Source organism: Anopheles coustani, chromosome 2 (assembly GCF_943734705.1).
Source record: "Anopheles coustani chromosome 2, idAnoCousDA_361_x.2, whole genome shotgun sequence".
NCBI lineage: Eukaryota > Metazoa > Arthropoda > Insecta > Diptera > Culicidae > Anopheles > Anopheles coustani.
In genome coordinates, this window is record NC_071289.1 from 61,421,081 (window position 1) to 61,440,559 (window position 19,479).

Here is a 19,479-nt window from a genome sequence, read left to right on the forward strand (position 1 = left end):
CATACCAACTGACGAAAGTGATTGATAACAGTATCCCAATTGTGGCCCGCTGTTTCCCGGATACTGTTAGAGAACAGAATTCCAAGTAAACGGAGCCGTTCTACGGTGTGCAGCCATGGCAGGTTGATTCTGTTCTCGGTTGTCACCATTCCGATGTCCAGAGCCGTGGTTTTAAGGACGTTTAACCTCGCTCCAGAAGTGACTCCAAAGGCCTCAATTGCTGCTCTCACCCCCTCGATTGTGGAAGGGGAAGTACTCACCACGGAGACGTCGTCAGCATACGCGTTGATCAGGTCGTCCTGATCGCAGCATATATCTTCGAGTCTCTTGATGAGGGGGTGAAGGTAGAGGATGAACAGGTGCATTGACAAGGGATCTCCTTGTCGCACGGAACGTTGGATGGGAAAGGCAGGTGATAGGGATCCATTTACAATGACACGGGACGAAGATTGCTCACCAATTTTCCTCAAAAGCCGCACTAGTGCGGGATTAAACCCTAATGAATCCATCGTTCCAAACAGGAAGCCCCTGTCAACACGGTCAAACGCCTGCGAGAGATCGAAAGAGACGAGTTTTGCACTCTTCTTCTTCCGTTTGAGTTCGAATATTCTCTCCTTAACAGAGAGCACAGCTTGGAAGATATTGCAGGGTTTATTGCTACACTTCTGCGACGGTGAAATGATTTGCCACCTAGCAATAATCTTCTCGAGCCGCTGCTTCAGAATTCTGGAAAGCAGCTTGTAGTCAGTGTTAAGCAGAGAGATCGGACGGTACGAAGATAGTGTGCACCCATCTCCCCTTTTCCTCGCAAGCACTATGACCCCATCGACAAAGGCCGCCGGGAAACGACCGTTGAGAGCATCGTTGAGAATCAATATGATTTCTCTCCAAATTATCCCAAACGTTCGCTGATAAAATTCAATCGGAATTCCATCCGGCCCAGGAGACTTTCGAGGTTTCGATTTTTCAATTGCATGAAGGACATCACCGTAGGTGATCTCATCCATGCAATCGTTGTTGATTTCGCAATCTTCGGGGATTACACGATGACAGGCAAAAGTATCGTCAACGTTTGTTGTCTCGTCGGTGTATAACTCCCTGTAGTACGTATGTATATAGTCTGCCAGTTGTTTTGGAGAGTCCAAAACAACGTTGTTGTCACACGTAAGTCTGGTGATCACGGTGCGCTCCCGCCTTCGTTTCTCAAGCTGAAAGGTGGAGAGGTTTTCCCCACACACCCTTGTTTCGTTAATCCTTGTAAAGTCCTCGGAGAAACGCCTCTGAAGGAGTAGCATTTCTCCTTTTATACGGTTGATATTGACCAACTCGATCGGATTGGAAAGATACCGACCGTATGAGGACTCTAACTTCGCATAGAGAATGTTATGCTGCAAGCGGAACATGGAGTATTTTTCATTCGTTTTCCATCGGAAGAACGATTTTATTTTTGGTTTGGCGAAATGAATCCACCATTCCATCCAGGAGCCAAAGCTCCTTCGCTGTTTTGTCCAATAGTTCCACTTACATCTAAACTCCTCCATGTTTTCGGCTGTCAAGATATGTGGCCGAAGTTGCCAGTATCCATTTTGCCGCATGCGAGGTATGTTTGGAAGGCAGATGCGCACCGTGAGCGCCTTATGGTCCGAGAAAGACAATACGTGCATGTCTGTTGCACGCAGTTGATCCTTCATGTCCTTAGAGACGTAGCAGCGATCGATGCGAGAGCCCGAACCACGTGTGATGTGAGAGAACTCTACAAAGTTTCCTTTGAGAGCCTCCCAGCTGTCACACAACTGCATACTGTCAACAAAGTTTTGCAAAGTGAGACTCGTATTCCCCATACCCGTGGCGTCCTTGGACTTCAGCACGCAGTTGAAATCCCCTGCAAGGATGACCGGTCCCGGTACATTCCGCAGGTAGTACGCCAACGAGCGGTTGAAAAAGAGTTCCCGCTCAGCTCTGTTTTGACTTCCCGAAGGAGCGTAAATGTTGCATAGCGTGGAAGAATTCTCAAGCCGGACGCAGATTAGTCGTGAGTCCAAGCTACGCTCGACGTGAGAAAATTTTAGGTTCACCCGCAAGGCGATCGCTGTACCTCTCCTTGTGTGGTCAATGTTTGTTACAACATTGTACCCAGGGAGCACTAAGTCTTTGACAGAAACTTCTTGTAGGAAGATTATGTCTATGTCAAGAGTGCGTATGAAAGTTCGTAGTGCATCTAGTTTGGTGGAATTGGATATCGCATTGATGTTTATCGATGCGATCGTCACTGATGTCATCAACTCATCCATTTCCACCAAACTACTGTGCGTCCACTTCCATTACCCCAGTCGGTTTCGCTGCCGTGGCATTGGTCTTTTTGGGAGGACGACCTGGCTTACGCTTGATCGGTTCCTCCCCAGACTTGCACGACACGTCGCTGTCCGTCTGTTCGTCCGTCTTTCTCTTACCTGCCACTGTTTGCCAGGAAAGGGATGAAGGTGTAGCGGAAGGTGAAGGGACACGAGGGGCTTTGAACGTCGATGAGGCATCGGCGTCCACCTGAAGTCCGGCGTTGTCCATCTTGGTGCTGGTCGATGCTGCCGGTACGGTCAACGCACTTGCCCGGATGAAGGATGCTACTGCCGGGACGGTCCGTGTACTAGCCGCAACGCTAGTGGCCTGCATCGGGATGATCGTTGCTGGTGCGCCTATTGTCAGGCTCGAAGCACCGGCCGGTGCGCTCGCCGCGACGGTCGATGTGCTCGCCGCGACGGTCGATGTGCTCGTCGGGACTGTCGGTGCGCGGACGGCCGGAGCGCTCTCCGGGACGGTCGATGCGGGCGCCGGGATGATCGGTGTGCTCGATGGGATGAGCATTGTGCTTGCCGGAACGGTCGGTGTGCTCACCGGGTCGGTCGGTGCACGGACGGTTTGTGTGCTCGCCCGGGGGACTGTTGCTGGAGCAGGGTTTTCGGTGCCATTCTGCACCGCTGAGGCATACGACAACCTCTCGTTGACGCTCGTCTTCTGAGCCACCAGTTTCCTGCCTTGGGTGCAGGTCATCCCATGGTGTGCAGCAAGACGGCATGTTCGACACGTTTGCTGCTGTCCCCGGTATGTTATCAGCGTCTCTTCCCCTCCAATCGAGACGTATGACGGCACCGGCTTAGACAAGACCGCTGTGACGTAGCGGTATCCGTCAGGGATTCCGGCACACGGGTATGGCTTCGCCCATACTCCGGCTCGGATTGACCGGACTTCTCCGTAACGAGCAAAGAAATCCGTAATGCATCTGTCCGTGATGTCCTCGGACAGGTCGTGGATTTTGATGACCACGGAATTGTCGACCATTACGATCGGGATCGGGAATTTCTTCCCGTCGCATTCGAGAGAATGCTTGCCGTCGTTCTCCTCGACGGTTCTTAGAGCAAGGCTCTGGTCCTTCACTCGGATGTGAAGGAAGTGGGATGCCGGCTTCGTCCGGATTGAAACGATTGAAGAGCTGCTTAGACCCAGCTTGGTCATGGCGAGGGTTGTGGCCTCCATCAAGGACGGCCTTTTGGGGAGCTTCGAGAAATCCACCCGCAGGGTGCTTCTCGAAGCAGCCATGATGTGGCTTGCTTTTGCACTTTTTTTTTAACGCTCTGTTTTGGTAAAAGTGCGTCCGATCGCAACGAGTCTCGGAGAGGAACTATCAATAACCGCGACTTTGTGCAAATTCTTCTCGCTGGTTTTCAGCTACGATATGGCGTAATATGGCAGTTAAGGGACCCCAAAACATTTAAAATATATTGTAACATGCTTCAAAAGCAACATAAAGTACCAAGGTTTTTTGCCACTTTTCGCCGTCTGGCTGGATAAAGCTGGATGTTTTAGCATACAATTCAACGCAGATGGTTCAATGTTTTAGTGACGTCTCAGTTTAAAGATTCGGGTTCCGTTTAAATGATACAATTGTCAAACTTGTTCTAAATTTAATAGAAATGCTACTCTTTATTTTGGTTTTGACACAAATTTGCTAGCGTTTTCCATTTTTGCAGGAAAAGTCGTTGAAATTTGTTTTTTTTCGTTTTGTTAATGCAAATGCAAATGGGTCATTTAAGCCTAATTATTTAATAGACTTATCATTTAAGTGAGAGTGGACTCAATTTGACAAAAAACCACTTTATTAATTAAAACAAACAGCCTATGCATTTTGTTTAGGGAGCGTCGATCCATTCTATTTTAAATTGGAAGCATTTTAATAACTAGACTTGACAAAAACTGTTACAAAATCAGTGCCACTCAAATGTAAACCATTTGTTTACTTTGAATCATCGAAGAACAATAAGAACCGGTTTTCAAGTACAAATTCCCAAACCCAATGAGAGTGAAATGTGTTTAAATAAGAGGCACTTAAAAGTTAACACCAAACTTCATCGAGACAAAAATGTCAGTAACGAATTAACACTTCAACCCGACGAAACAAACCACGCTCGATCAAAGCATGTTGGAATTAACTACCGAAGGGTAAATATTTGTAAATTCACGCTCCCTGTTAACGTGCGTAATCGTAAATGGTGTTCTTGGCATTCAAACGTCGCTAACAATCTTGCACTTGACAATGTGTTCGAAAGAGACAAATTATCTGTTTATTTTACTTTAATCATACACAGAACACGTTGGTCGGCGGACGTTATATCACTTTGTCAGAAGCAATCACACTCATTACGGAGGTTAATGCGACGAGTAAATTACCTTCCGTGGAGAATTACCCTCCTGTTGGAGGCAGACATGAACGTGTTTCAGTTTGGCGGTCTCGTCTCCAGATGGATCCTAGAAATTATTGATGGATTTCTATACTACCAAACGAACAGCAACCCTTCGCTCACGACGATGCAGCGCGGATAACGGAGTCAAAACGCCATTAGAAAATGCCACACACGCGGGCGCCGATCGTACGTGCCCATGGGGCATCATCGCCTCTACTCCATACTCATCCCTTCGTCACCTCATTAACACGACCAGCACCATACCGTCCCCTGAATCGCAGCCCCCGCGGAATCGATCGCGGAAGAGAACATGTTTGCTATCGTGTGCCATTTACTAATTGAACTCCAATCGAGACTGCGAGTGGCGAAAAAGGCAGGTTATTAGCAATTATTTTTGTGCAAATACAAGTCCTGACCTTTCGCGTGGTAAAGAAGATAAAACCATACGATGGCCGGTTGTGGATTGCGTGAAAAATTTGGGTAAATATCATCAAAGACATTTGCTTGTGAATCTGTTCTGATCTCATCCTTTCAAAGGTTGTTCAATTTATTTTCTGAAAAGCAGTTGCAATCGTTAAAGATCAGTAAAACCAAAATTCATCGAAGATCGACCTCAACCTTAACAACACCTAAAAGCAAGCATTCCGTAAAAATTGAAGGTTATTATGCCGAGGGTAGTAGCTTCATCGTCAAAAAAGGATTTTGAATCGTTACATGAATGTATCAGATTAAAAATGGAAGATCACAATAAATTTCAGGAGTTTTGCATGAAATTTAAAACCGTCTACTTCGTTAATTTGGATGGGTTTTCCATCAATCTTTCCGTATTTGTTTACCATTTCCGTGTTAAGATTTTCATCCACCCATATTTTAGCATCAACAGAAGAAAGTGAAACGATCATCAGAAATGATAGTTTTGTTGAAAGGTTTCCTCCTCGCGAAATGGAGGGCACCACCGACTGTGAAATATTGTTGCCAAGTTTGACATTCCACGACTCGGGGCGATCCGGAAACCGTCCGTCCGTGGTCCACGATCTGCGCTTCTATTTTATTACTCCCATTTCGCTTTCCTTCTCGGTGTGCTTTTTTTCCTGTTGCCAACATTTTATTCATCGCCCTGCACGATGCCGGAAAGATTGAATAATATTGTATCACCGAAAACGGGGAAAGGTTAAGCGCCGCCCGATCGAAGCGGGCCAAGATTGATGGAAGAATGGGATTATGTTCACTGCGTTCGATTTGCCATTCGGTTCGGGAGGAAAATGATCGTTTCCCCAAAATTTTGCGAATGATTTGTCGTGCTCGCACGTGCGCAAACTTCGACTTCGCAAGCGAAAGTTCCCGATCGAAGTTCCAGACAGAGCGAGATAGCACCCGCTTAAGAAAGGCGTTTTCGGTTCGCGTAATGGAAGGGCCTGTGGACGAGTAAATCTACTCGCAAAGTACTAGATCGGAGGAGTTTTGCGAGCCTTAGGGCAAGCGAATGGCGCAAACGGAAGGGAACTTTCTGCTGGGGTGTGTCTGTATACGCATTACGTAAGAGGTCAGATGTGAGTTTGATTTATGATTACCCTGTGCCGCGTTGCGTTGCGTTGCGGTCCAGTTAACCAGCAGCTTCCGTTCCATATCGAGCGTTCGAATTAAAGGGCAGTCGTGTTTCTTAATTTTTGTGCTTGCTTTTGTCCATGGGGAAAATTACTACCACACGCTACCGAATTTCGCATTCATTTCTTCCCCTTCCCCAATCGAGCTAAAGGTGTCATAAATATCGATTCGAATGGTTTGTTGTGTGCGATTTATTTTTCACGTCTACCTGTTCAATGCAAGAGGTCAGCAGAACCGGGTGGGGGGAGAATTTATCTTCTCTAATAGCCCCTGCAGCACAAGAAGCTGAAGGTGGAGAGATTTTCTCATCCCACCCCACACACCAACCGATCGATGATTAAGTGCATCCGAAAAAAAACGCGTCCGATTACATCGCTAAAACATCGCCACACCGGTCGGACGATTAATCGTCCTGACAAGCTTGACCTCGACCGGAGTTTTCGGAGCCCGAGGCCCGAAGACGACGAAGAGAGGCACGACACACAAACCAAAAAATCAAGACATACCGATGAACCCCATTTTCACCCGGTTCACCTCTGACTTTTGTGATCGTTTCGCCAAAAATTTGCACTATCCAGCACATTTGCACGCACACAGGCGTGGGGTGTAAGCAAGGAACACTCGCAAAAATAAACGAACGTCGAACAGCAGAACTGTGTCCTCCCTAAGGCTAGCGATGGAAGATGCAAGGTAACAACAGATAAAAATAACAAAACAACACTCGAACCCATCGAGGCCCAATTTTCGAGGACGAAACCGGCCCCAGGACATCGTTAAAAAAGATGTGCCGTAATTTTTACTCTCACACCCCACCAAAGTCATCACCATCGTAGTCCAGACCGTGTGGTTTTTGCGGCCGCCCCGTTTGGTTTCGCGGTTTCGAACCCCTTTAACGGCCGATTGCGTTATGGGTAACTAGAGACACCTTAAAACCGACCGACCGTCTGACCGGGTGACCCAGAGGCACACGAGGGCAAATGCGAAGAAAAAGAAACCGCGAACCTGCCGCAAACCGGCGGAGGAATATCATCTTCGAAGTGGAATTTGTCAACGTTTGCAAATTTCTCCTCCATCGATTTTTGTTTCCCTCTTGAGTGTTTTCTTTCATTTCACTTTCCTCTGCTCCTTCATATGCCTTTCGCTAAAACAAAATCAAAAACAAAGTTATGCCCCGACGTACGACGATTGGCCACCGAAACGGAACGCTCGTTCATTCAAAAGACTTCAACGAGCGCAATATGTATGGTAAGCGACGAACCCCATCTGGTTGGTGTTACGCCTTGGAAGCGCGGCGTCTGCCAGCGTCGTTTCATTCACCATTAAGCAAGGGAGCATGCAATGGACTGGGATTGCTCTATTCTTCTTCTTCCTCCTTTGGGTCCCCGCCCGGCGTTCGGCGCCCAATCGGTTGGAATGTTTCATGCAACAACGAAATCCAATGCACTGTTTTTGAGGCTCATTACCCTGGACGTTCGGTTTTTGCTTCCTACGCTACTTAAACGATTAATCTAAACCGATGGGTTGGATTGTGGTTATGGGTTTTTTTTTCTCATTTTTTTAACACGGATCGACTCTAAACGCGTCATAACGGCGGTCAAACTCGAAAGGGAGAAGGTCCAGAGCTTCTTGTTTCGTTTGTTTCACTCCCCTTGGTGGAGTGTTGCTGTTGCGGTGCTGTCTCGAGTATTGCGCAGCGTTCCGTCATGATCACCATGATCTTCGCCACCAGCTACCGCCAATACCGGCTCTACCAACCCCACCCCATCCCCTCGCTCGTGGGGCTTGCCCTGCCAAAAAGGTCGAGATGTTAACGCCTTGCACTAAAGTGTGCTGTGGCGCGCCGATTCGGAGGCGCACAGTTTTGCCTACATTTACTCATGTTACACACGCCTCCCCATGCACCATCATCACCTCCATGCGTCCTAACGCTTCTAACGTTCCTTGTTTTGGGGCCGCGTACTCTCGTCCCAAACGGCTGCGCTGGCGAGTGCTTGTTCTTTTTATTATATTTTCGTACACCTTTATGTACAACATACACCATTTGGACCAACCACTACTAGGGTAGGATCGTAGTTGATCCTCAGCCTAGTCGTCCCAGGCGGCAGCAGCAACAACACCACCCTTTGCGAAGGAGGGAGAGTTAAACAATTTCCCTCCCGCACAAACCATCTACTACTAGTGGTTATTTTTATTTCGTACACCTCTATTGCCGTTTTTCCACACATTTATATATACTTATCTCTTTTTCTTTAGTGCCACCGCCGCGCTCCCGACTTGATCGTCCACTCTCGGGCGTCGTTTCGGTGGCGGTTTCGATTTGCGATCGCGCACGAATGCCACCGCGGTGCCGCATCCCTTCTTAAAACGTCCGTCTCGGCGTGTCATGATGAGGATGACGACTTGTGCCCGCTTCTGGTTGCCCCCGCTTCCCTCCCTCCCCCAGCGCCCCTTGCGATCACGATCCACAGCCGTTGCCTCTGTAGGACCATCCGTTCATCCCTTTCGCACCGCATCACTGTTCTCTTCCCTCACACTCTCGGTCACTCTCGGGTACTCCCTTCTAGAAGCTCGCCTTACACATACCGGCGTGTACTGCAGCAGCAGCATCTTCTCATCCGATCGCATCTCATCGTAAACCTACGGCGCCTCCTTCCCGAAACCCCAACCGGCGAACCATTCCCACCGCTGCTCTCCCCCCCTTCGCTCGTTCTACACTCGTCGCATCGTTTTTCCGCGCACGTTCACAGATTCGGTGCCCTCTCCCACCCACCCTTCCAGCGAGCCGGCTTCCCTTCGTGCGGTACGTTCCGTACGTTTGTTTTGTTTGGTTCTTTTTTCTGCACGTTTCGCTCTCCCCTTCAACTCGCTTGCAATCTTCCCGTACTACCAAGGGCGAGGGGGAGGGAGGGGGAGCGTCTCGTCCTCCCTCTCGGGCAGGTTGGTTCTTTTGTCGTGACTTTCTTCAACGGGCCAATATAAAAACGCGGTAAATTTCCAACGAACGATCAGTCTCAACCGTTCTCTGCCCACACACGGTGGTCGAATCATAAGCCCATTTGCGCATCGGATCTGCAACAGTGAACTTTTCTTTTGTTTTAGTTACCGCTACCACATTTTCCTAGCAACATGTTCCGAGTGGTGAGTTTTCCAGCGAAGGGAAACCGTAGACCTGTGGCCGATCGGGTCAGGCAGTGGGAAGGGAAGGGACGAGGATTGCGCAAGGATTTGATCGAAAAAAGGACATTTGGGAGCGATATGTGGCACAATTGGTTATTCTGGGAAGTGGTTTGAAGTGTTGTTTGATTGCTTAATTTAAAGCTCGTGTAAGAAAGTGAAGCTGTATTGTTGAAGTTGAAGTGCTGAACCGTTCCTTTGAGTTTATAGTAATTTGCAGATTATGTTTATTAATCAAGGCGGCTATGACGTAAAATTTGTGGAAATTTAACACTTGACTATCGTTTATTCAAACATTCCAGTTCATGGTTTCAGCCTTAGCAACTTAGCCTATCATGAACGGTGTGGAAATGTTATAAAAATTAAATTTTAATTTAATTTGTTTAAACAAACTATGTGTGAAACATAAAACATGTCACACATCTTATACTTTACACCAATAGTTTGTGTCAGTATTCAAACTCACAATGTATGTTGCTTGAAATAGTTTTTAATCCGTACCTTTGATGTATAAGTTATATAAAAAGGGCAATTTTTTACCAACAATGAGAAAATGAAGCACGCGAAAAAGTATTTTTTTAAATATTAATTTGTAGCACAAACTACCCTTGCCGATCGAAAAATCTTTCCAAATTTGTTTAAATTACTCATAAAGCAAGCACGTATGATTAGCATATAATTCAAGGTTTATATTTTAATCCTGATGCTTAACACCTATTTCCTAGAGCTCCAGTATTTATGCAATGTTACATTTTGTTCTATGGAATGGAATGGAGTACGCTTATTATTACCATTTCTGGTTTTGCTCACTTGTATCCTACATTGTCTTTTTTTTTTTTTTTTTGGAAAATGTCACATAACATTTTCAATACGTCATGGCAAGTACATCAGTTTCATCTTATTTATTTACACTTTTTATTTTGATTTTTGATGATTATCTTTTTCAAGCTCGTTGAAAACCAATTGCACAAGAAAAAGTCACCTTCCCTTTTTCATTGAGTAACTTTTATTAGTATTTATACAATGCACTTTAACAAGCATGATGTGGTGTACCATCCAGTTTGGTGAAGGGTTCCATACAAAAATGTGGATGGATTAATTTTTGCAAGCTTCCTTTTCTCCCAAAAGCTTGCGCATGCTTGTCACCGGGTGCACCATCGTTTCAGCAAATAACCCACCCTAAAAGGCGTTCCCAGCGCAAACCAAGGGCAATTTTGTCGCCGCGGAAGCAAAACGATTAGCTCTTGCTTACATAAACGCATACAAAACGCGCATTAGCGCGCAGGGCTGGTCCGAAATGACAACACACCGGCGAAACATAATCGCGCTCGTGGGAGACTAAACGGTGCAAGCAGTTCAAAGCGCCACCTTCGCAAGTAGCAACACGTCAAGGGTTGATTATGTGACGGAAATTAAGAAGGAAAAGAGAAAAATAAAGGGTAATCTGAGGGCCTTAAGACCAAAGTTCCCATGCGAGCGGAGCGTGATGGGAGCATGATTTGTTGAAGGGGAAGCAGCTGTGCAGTTGTTCATGTGCACTTTGGCTAATGTTTTTTCGTTTTGTCGACTTTTTATTTCGGTGCATGCCACCAGAAAACTGTGCCACTGACCTTCCCACGAGATGGCGTGTTGGCGCTTTAATGGTATCTTTTGAATTCCCAAACTGCTTTCAAGTGCCACCAGTTAGGATGGGGTAATTTTTCTTTAATTGTTTTGCTGCGCCAATGTCAAACGTAAACAAAAGTTCTCTTGTACCAATGGTTTTTTCTCATTTTTTGGCAATGATTTTGAAGTCAGTAGATTTATTTTTGTGTCTGACTGATCGTCTGGAAACGGTTTCTTAGTGGCGAATATACCACCAATTAACATCTATTGACAAACAAAAGCAAGCAAGCAAACGAAACGCAAGGCAATGAACCTACCATTTCGTTTCTTTAAATAACTCTGTTAACGAGCGCCTTACTGGCAATCAATCTTTAAGGAGAGACAGACGAAAGGAAAAACAAGCACCAATCTTCAACGGTGTTGATACTGATCGCTCATCGTCGTCGATCAGTTGAATTAACATCGTTCAGCAGCCGGCGATCGATGACTTTCGTGTGTTACGCTGCGGATGATAAGCGGTCGTCAATGAAACGTCGACATTAATGATGACTCTTCTCCCTCCAGTGCCAAGTAATTGACTTCGCATTACACGCCGAACGGCCGGCCGTCTGGTTGTATCGTTTGCATGCACGTTTGATGCCTTATTTATGCATGTAAATGCGCTTCCGAGGCCGGCGAGATTTATCTGCTTCTGTCTATTTTCGAAACACTGACCTCACCGGCTGGATAGTGTGCGGTGATGAATCGCATCCAATCGGTGCCATCGGCAGTGGGTTTGCAAGCACCCATTGCGACATCTCTCGATGTTATACAAAAAAAAGGATGTCACGTGCATCGTGAAGTCCTGGTTGGAGCGAGGAATGCGTGTCGTATCGGAGGCAAGGAACGTGGAAGGATCGTCAGCTCAAGGATAGGGTGTGCCGTTTGATGATGGCTTGTGATGGCAATTCTCTCAATGCCACGAGGGTGTGTTAGAAGATGGCTCGAACACCTTGCGCAAACAGCTTGTTGCGCCATCCCCAGTTGAGGTGTTTCGGTTCAGCTTCTTGATGGATGATCCCGCATGATCTTGTCACTAATATCTTGTTTTTCCACCTCAACCCTTCTCCCGCGTCCACCAGTTTGTCATTGCTGCCCTGGCCGCGGTCGCCGTCGCCCAGAACCCGGACGCGGACGCACAGGTCGTGAACTCCGACAGCGTCGTCAACCCGGACGGTTCGTACGCCTGGAACTACGAGACGAGCAACGGCATCCGGGCGCAGGAGGAAGGCGTCGGGGGCCAGTCGGCGTCGGGTTCGGCCTCGTGGACCGACCGTGACGGTACGCCCATCCAGCTGACGTACGTCGCCAACGAGGGTGGCTTCCAGCCGCAGGGTGCCCATCTGCCGCGCGAAGGACCCGTCCCGGACCATGTGCTCAAGACGCTCGAGTTCATCCGTGCCAACCCGCCGAAGGACGACCCGAACTTCAACATCCAAGCTCTGGAGGCCGAGATTGCCCGGCTGCAGGCCCTGCAGTAAGCGGTGCAGCGTTTTCTTCCATGGCGTTGCCAGTTCTTCATCAGTCATTTTGAAAAGGCGAGTGTCGTAGAGAGGGATGGAGAGACGATAGGACGAGATTTGTTGAGGCATTTTGCTGTGACCTGTGCACATACTCATACAGCAGAAGTGAAATGAACACGACAGCAGCAAACACCCTTTTACCACCCTTTAGTGGAAGGGGGCAGAGGAAACTAACAGCTAGGGTAGAAGGAGCATGAAAACCAGCCAGGAAGAGAAGAAAACACGATACAAATAGCAGATCGATTAGGAGGAAAACAGGAAGAACAGAATCATCAGGAGAAGGAGAAGGATTAACTAATTCCCCTTCTTTTCGTCAACACGCTACTTACTGCAAAGCTGTAATACTTTTGTACATAATTTTGATTAGTTCATTTACAAACATCTCAACGAAACGTAAACGTACTTTTCTGTTTCTTTTCTCTGTCTTATCTGCCAATGGAATGCTGTTTTCATGTTGTTGAATGTTCCGCCATCCAATTCGTTCGCTTCCGAATTACGTGAGCGTGCCAAGAAACCAAAATTTAGCGTGCCCCTAAGAATATGCAACAACTCAAAGGGATGTAGTAGCGTGTGATCTGTCTGCAGCGAAAAACGTCAAGAGGCCATAAAACGATCGTACCGAATTAAAGCTATTTCCCAACACGAAGAGTTTTATTCAAAAGGGATTTAAATGTTTTGAAAGAAAAAAAAACAGAAATTGCTAACTTACTTAGTTAACATCTGAGCGATCTTGGCCTGATGAAGCTTCTGGTTCAATTCCCTTTACTACTAATTTACTGAAAATGATAACACGCTTTTAATTTATGAAAAAATAATTAACTATCCATACGGAATAGTTAGTAATTATCTGATCGTCTTTGAAATCAACATTGCATTCATTTGAACATTTACGTGCAGCGCTAACAAAAAAGCAAAATGTGTCAGAAACCACATTGAAAAGATCAAATGAATCGGGGAAATCTGCTTTCTGGATCTGCCCGGTCAAGGCAAACATAATACTCTGGAAAGGGTTTTTGTCCATGAATATGGGTACCAGAACTTTTCTTGAAGCGAAACCTCAAACACAAGCTTTTAATACTTGTTCTCTCTCTTGTATTAAACCCCAACGAGAAATTTTTGTGTTATTCAGGTGTAAAAGAATTCTCTTCAGAAATGCCCGCTCTTCTTTTCAGAATTCTTTTACCCCTTCTTTTGCAGAACATTCCCTATGCAATCTAGGTGTAAAAGAAGTGTTTTGTATTTATGGGATAAAACAATAAACTTCATTATTCTAACACGATAAAATACAAGATAACTAAATAACAAATTAAAACTGGTAGACCGTCACGACGACGCGTCCGCTCCGCTCGAGATACCGATCAGAAGAGATCTTCTTTTCACCTCCTCACACCACAGGACACTTCTCTACTGACAGCATCCTGTCAGTGGGAGTGTCAGTCGATCCATCGCTCTCTTCTGGCCGCTGGGTCGACGCGGTGCGGCTGCAAACACTTTTCCTTCGGGGCTACCCCGAACTGGGGGAAACACTTTCAAAGTTTCACACACTCCACAAGGGAACACTATTGCTTTTGTTGAGCTATCACACAACACTAAATGAGCTTCTCAAGGACAGCAAGCGTGCATAGATAAACGTTTAGTGATTTAATTATGCGAGTCCTGGGCAAGCGGGTGTTGCCACTCAAAATGTCCCGTCAACTCAATGGCGAGAAACTGTGTTCGGCGAACATCAAGTTGTTCAAGTTTGATGATTCTGATTTTCCTCTTGTTTTTGTCAGAATCTCGGAAGGCATTCGTATCTGCACCAGACTGGAATGAACCAAAGTTCTCTTTAATTGGAAAACTTTAATCTGAGCACAGAAGTCTAGAACAGAGGGGTTTAGGTCTGACTGATTTTATCGGACGTACGATTCTGGAGAGTTACTGTTATTTTTTTAAATCGGTATAAGCAAAACTGCTCGATTTTTGAATCTGACATCTGGCCTGCTCGAATCGCATTCGTAGTATAATGTCTGGCAACACTGGCCGAGCCAAGTTCCAAAAACCAGTGGTTCTTGAAAACAGTTGTTTCATTGACGGAACAATTGGCGTCATTCGTTTCGAAGCAGGTAAGCAGTTCAAGAAATAACATTAAAGTTAAACGGAATAGTTTTGCTTGCGTATGCCATTTTCGACTGATCGATTCTGGTTTGTGGGTTGTGCATCTGCTCACAATCATCCAGCAGCAACCCAGAAGTGGCCGAGACCCTTCCGCTTGTAAGGCCTTGTTCCGTTACTGGTGGCAGAGGCTTTCATTTTGAACAAGCATGGAGTTTTTTATAAAATGCTGGGATGAAATGAAATGTCTGAAAAAAAAGTCGGAATTGTATCACTTCAGACGTTTCTCTTTAGCATTTGTCTAATGTGTTGCTTCCTCCGCCGAATAGTAAAGAGTGTGCGTGAAGTCGGAACTTTTCACTGCAGACAGTACGGGCTCCACAGTCTGCTAGATGAATAATGTTGATTGATTATTTTCATAATTGTTTCAACTTTTATTTTAATCTTCCATTTCAGCTCCACCGTAAATAGTAAATTATAATACTATAACGAAAACTACAAAATGTATATAGAGTGTCCGGTCTGCTCAATGCTCTTGAGCGAAGGGATGAGTCTCCAGGAACATCTACGAACCCACACGAAGGCCCAGATAGTCAAAACGCTGGCGGCTCAAATCAGATAGTCTAACGATCCGTACTATCGCGCCTTCTATTTGCAATCGGCATAAAGGCTAACGGAATGGAACTTGCGAAACGGTTATAAAATCAAATATACATCGTTACTAAGTATTTGGCGCAAAAATAAACAATTACAATAATCTATTACTGATTTTGGTTCCTTAAAGACGTGTTATGCCACGGACGGTTCGAAACCTGTAGCAGCACCCAATTTGATGGTTCTTTTGAGAGTTCTTTTGACTCTGATGGTTCTTTTGTGGTCACATGAGTACGAATTTCCTCGGTCGGTTGTCCATGATGGGAAAGGTTTGGTTGCTCCAGTCTTAAAGCGCTTAATTTAGTTCAGTATCGTACGACGATGAAACTGAGATGAAAGAAACTGTAGGCGAACAATCCAAGCAGCGATATGTAACAGTTGATATATGTCCAAACTGACACCTCCCAATGTCCAGATCGATCATTTTATCTTCAGTTTATGACTTCTCGAAGTGTTCAGTGAAGCGCTAGGGAAGGAAATGCATACTCTGAAGGAGTTCGTTTGGAACAATAATATGCATATAAAGAATTATATTATTATAAGATAGTGATAGGACCTGACCCGATGGATAAGCTTTGAGCCACTCACTGATAACTCACCGTTATCAGCTGATATTTGTTCCTGCTATCCATCGGGGTCAATGTGCAGCGTCCGTCGATTGACTTCGGCTGGGGATCGCAAGAACATCGGGCACGGACGAGCCGCGCGTGGCGTCCGTTTATGTGCAGTACAAGTACGGTTAAGTTTTAGGCCAAGGACTGGCGTTTTAATCTGTATGTTCGTTTAAGAGAAATATAGCGTTACTAAGAAGAACGATACGTGTCCTAATTAAAAATAACAGTAGCTGCACGAAAGAACATAAAATATAGTATCATAGTAAATGGGCCTTATTATATTATAGATCTGGGCTGGTTTCAGGTATAGAAAACGTTTGACAATATACGCTAACAGAAAGCTGCAAACGTTGAGATCTGCTTAAACAAAATAAATAACTAGCATGAGTTTAGTCTCCTTCAGCGTACTCTATAATGAAATTGACCTTTGTGTAATATCTCTTAGGACTTGTAGGAAAAGAAGCATGGTCCATAGGGACAATAAGCTCAAGCTTTGGCACAATGAACCAACCATCTCTCTGGAATACGACTCTGACACGAAGTGTCTCTCGTTCCCAGTACGCCAATCCACTGGACTGTCAACTCCTCCCGTAACGGCCAACTGCTCTGGCTTTGTCCTTTAAGGTTTTAAGTGTTGCTGCCCAGAAATGGCAGGCCCAGCCACACTGGATCGTAATTGTTAGCAGCCACACCGCGTCGACACAGCGGCTAGCAGAGAGTGATGGATCGACTGACACTCCCACTGACAGGTGGGTGCCTGCGGTGTGAAGAGATGAAAAGAAGATCTCTTCTGATCGGCATCTCGAGCGGAGCGGACGCGTCGTCGTGACGGTCCGCCAGTTTTAATCTGTAACTTAGTATCATGTATTTTAACGTTTTAGAATAATAAAGTCATTGTTTTATCCCCAAAACACAAAAGTGGCGACGAGGTAGAGATACGATTGTACGCGGCAAATGAAAAAAGGCGCACGGCACGTTGTTAAGTAAAGAGGTCAACGGTCGCGCATTACAAAAGTGCAATGGAGGCGCATCGTGAGCAGCAGCCTTCGCGCGAGGATAATGGCTCACATCGGCAAACTGATCCTGAATCAAGCTGGATTCAGGAAATCTTCAAACAGCAGCGGGAAGCTATGCAGCAGCAGCAGCAAGCATTCCTGAACCAGCAGGAGAAATTGGTGACGGAACTTTTTGCGGTTTTAAAAGCTAAAGAACCGACGGACACGGCGAGAACGATCGAGTCTTTAGCGAACAACATTAAAGAATTCCAGTTCGACCGGGAAGATCGCGTAACCTTTACCGGATGGAACAGCAGGTACGAGGATTTATTCGAAAAGGACACTGAGGGGTTGGACGACGCCGCTCGTGTCAGCTTGTTACTGAGAAAGTTGGGACTGGCCGAGCATGAAAAATACGCAAACCATGTGCTACCGGCAAAACCAAACGAATTCTATTTTAAAACCACGATGGAAAAGTTGAAAAAGTTATTTGGTTCCCCAACGTCGAAGATTGAAAAATGTTTCCGTTGTTTGAATCTGCAAAAGCTACCAGATGAAGATTTTGTAATGTATTCGTGCCGAGTTAACAGAGCCGTTATCGAGTCTACAATGAACGGGATGTCGGAAGAAGAGCTGAAGTGTCTAATGTTCGTGTGTGGGTTAAAAGAGGAGTCCCATACAGAGACACGCATCCGGCTACTAAGCTGCCTGGAAGAAAGGAGAGTGCTTACCCTGGTCCAGATGACCGATGAATGCAAGCGTTTGGTCAGCTTCAAGCGTGACACCGCTATGATAGCTAAATCGGAGAAAAGTATTGCGGTCGTGCGAGACGTGAATTATAAATCAAAATTTTTCAGACCGCAAGAGAAAAAATATTCGCTAATCTAAGCACCTGCTCTATTTTCAGCTAATTAGATCTTTCCTATGCCTTTCTACAGGTAGAAGTGGCAGAGCAGAGTCGCGAGGTACTCACGGTTAATACACACCGCGGTTTATATAGGTATAACCGTTTGCCCCCAGGAGTAAAGGCAGGCCCAGGAGCTTTTCAACAGCTCATCGATACAATGCTAGCGGGGCTAGAAGGAGTAGCTGCGTACATGGACGATATTGTGATCGGAGGAAACACTATGGATGCTCATGATCGGAATTTACGAGCGGTATTGCAGAGGCTTCAAGAATACGGATTTACGATAAGGCCAAGGAAGTGCAGCTTTTATCAGTCCCAAATAAGATACTTGGGTCATATTCTAGATGAAAAAGGATTGCGTCCGGACCCTGATAAAATAATGGCTATTACAAAACTTCAACCACCGACGGATGTATCAGGAGTGCGTTCCTTTTTAGGAGCTATTAACTTCTACGGCAAATTCGTTCGTAACATGCGGATGTTACGTCAGCCACTTGATGATCTTCTAAAGGAGGGTACTGCGTTCCAGTGGACTCAAAAATGTCAACATGCGTTTGAGCAGTTCAAGAAAATATTATCTTCAGATCTGCTATTGACCCACTACAACCCGAAGCTTGAGATTACATGTATTGTGTCAGCAGATGCATCATCATTTGGAGTAGGAGCTACTATTGCCCATAAGTTCCCAGATGGCACCCTTAAGGTAGTTCAACATGCTTCACGGGCATTGACAGCTGCAGAACAGAGATACAGTCAACCTGATCGTGAAGGACTTGCCATTATTTATGCTGTAACCAAATTTCATCGAATGATATTCGGCAGACATTACAAACGGACCACCAACCACTTCTTCGGATATTTGGCAGTAAAAAAGGAATTCCAGTTTACACTGCGAATAGACTGCAAAGATTTGCATTGACATTACTTCTCTATGATTTTGACATAGAATATGTCCCTACAGAGAAGTTTGGAAATGCAGATGTATTATCCCGACTAATAAATAGACATGAGAAGCCAGAAGAAGATTTCATCATCGCGAGCATGGAGTTGGAAAACGATATGGAAGCCCTAGTGAAGAATGCAGCGACGTTCTTACCGCTGTCATTCAATGATGTCGTTCGTGAGACTAGAAAGGATCCTATACTTCGGTTAGTGCATGATTACGTCCAGAATGGGTGGCCAGCCAAAGTGGAAGGACAGGAGCTAGGAAGGTTCTTTGTAAGACGTGAGTCCCTTTCAACGGCAGAAAATTGCATCATTTTTGGAGAACGTTTAGTAACACCGGCATCGCAACGTCACAAGGTGTTACAAATGATGCATATTGGGCACCCTGGAATTGAGAGGATGAAAGGAATAGCCAGAAGCTATGTTTATTGGCCACAAATCGATGCTGACATAGAGAGAATGGTTAAAACATGTAAATCATGTCTCTCTGTCGCAAAATCACCAGCGCATAGTACTCCTACAATGGCCAACGACTAGTGTGCCATGGCAGCGAATACACATAGATTATGCTGGTCCGGTTGAAGGAGTATA

General features: G+C 45.7%; 2 protein-coding genes across 2 annotated transcripts; one reads left to right on the forward strand and one right to left on the reverse strand.

Moving 5' to 3' along the window:
* Window positions 1–2,301: 2,301 nt before the first annotated feature.
* LOC131264749 (mucin-2-like) lies at window positions 2,302–3,591 on the reverse strand. Its single transcript, XM_058267017.1, has one exon. It carries the CDS (start codon window positions 3,589–3,591, stop codon window positions 2,302–2,304), a length of 1,290 nt encoding a protein of 429 aa, XP_058123000.1.
* A 5,761-nt stretch (window positions 3,592–9,352) lies between these two features.
* On the forward strand, window positions 9,353–13,319 carry LOC131266634 (cuticle protein CP14.6-like). The gene is made up of 2 exons (XM_058269232.1): window positions 9,353–9,476; window positions 12,239–13,319. The coding sequence occupies exons 1-2, from the start codon at window positions 9,465–9,467 to the stop codon at window positions 12,635–12,637; spliced, it is 411 nt and encodes a 136-aa protein (XP_058125215.1). The 5' UTR covers window positions 9,353–9,464; the 3' UTR covers window positions 12,638–13,319.
* The last annotated feature ends 6,160 nt before the right edge of the window (window positions 13,320–19,479 follow it).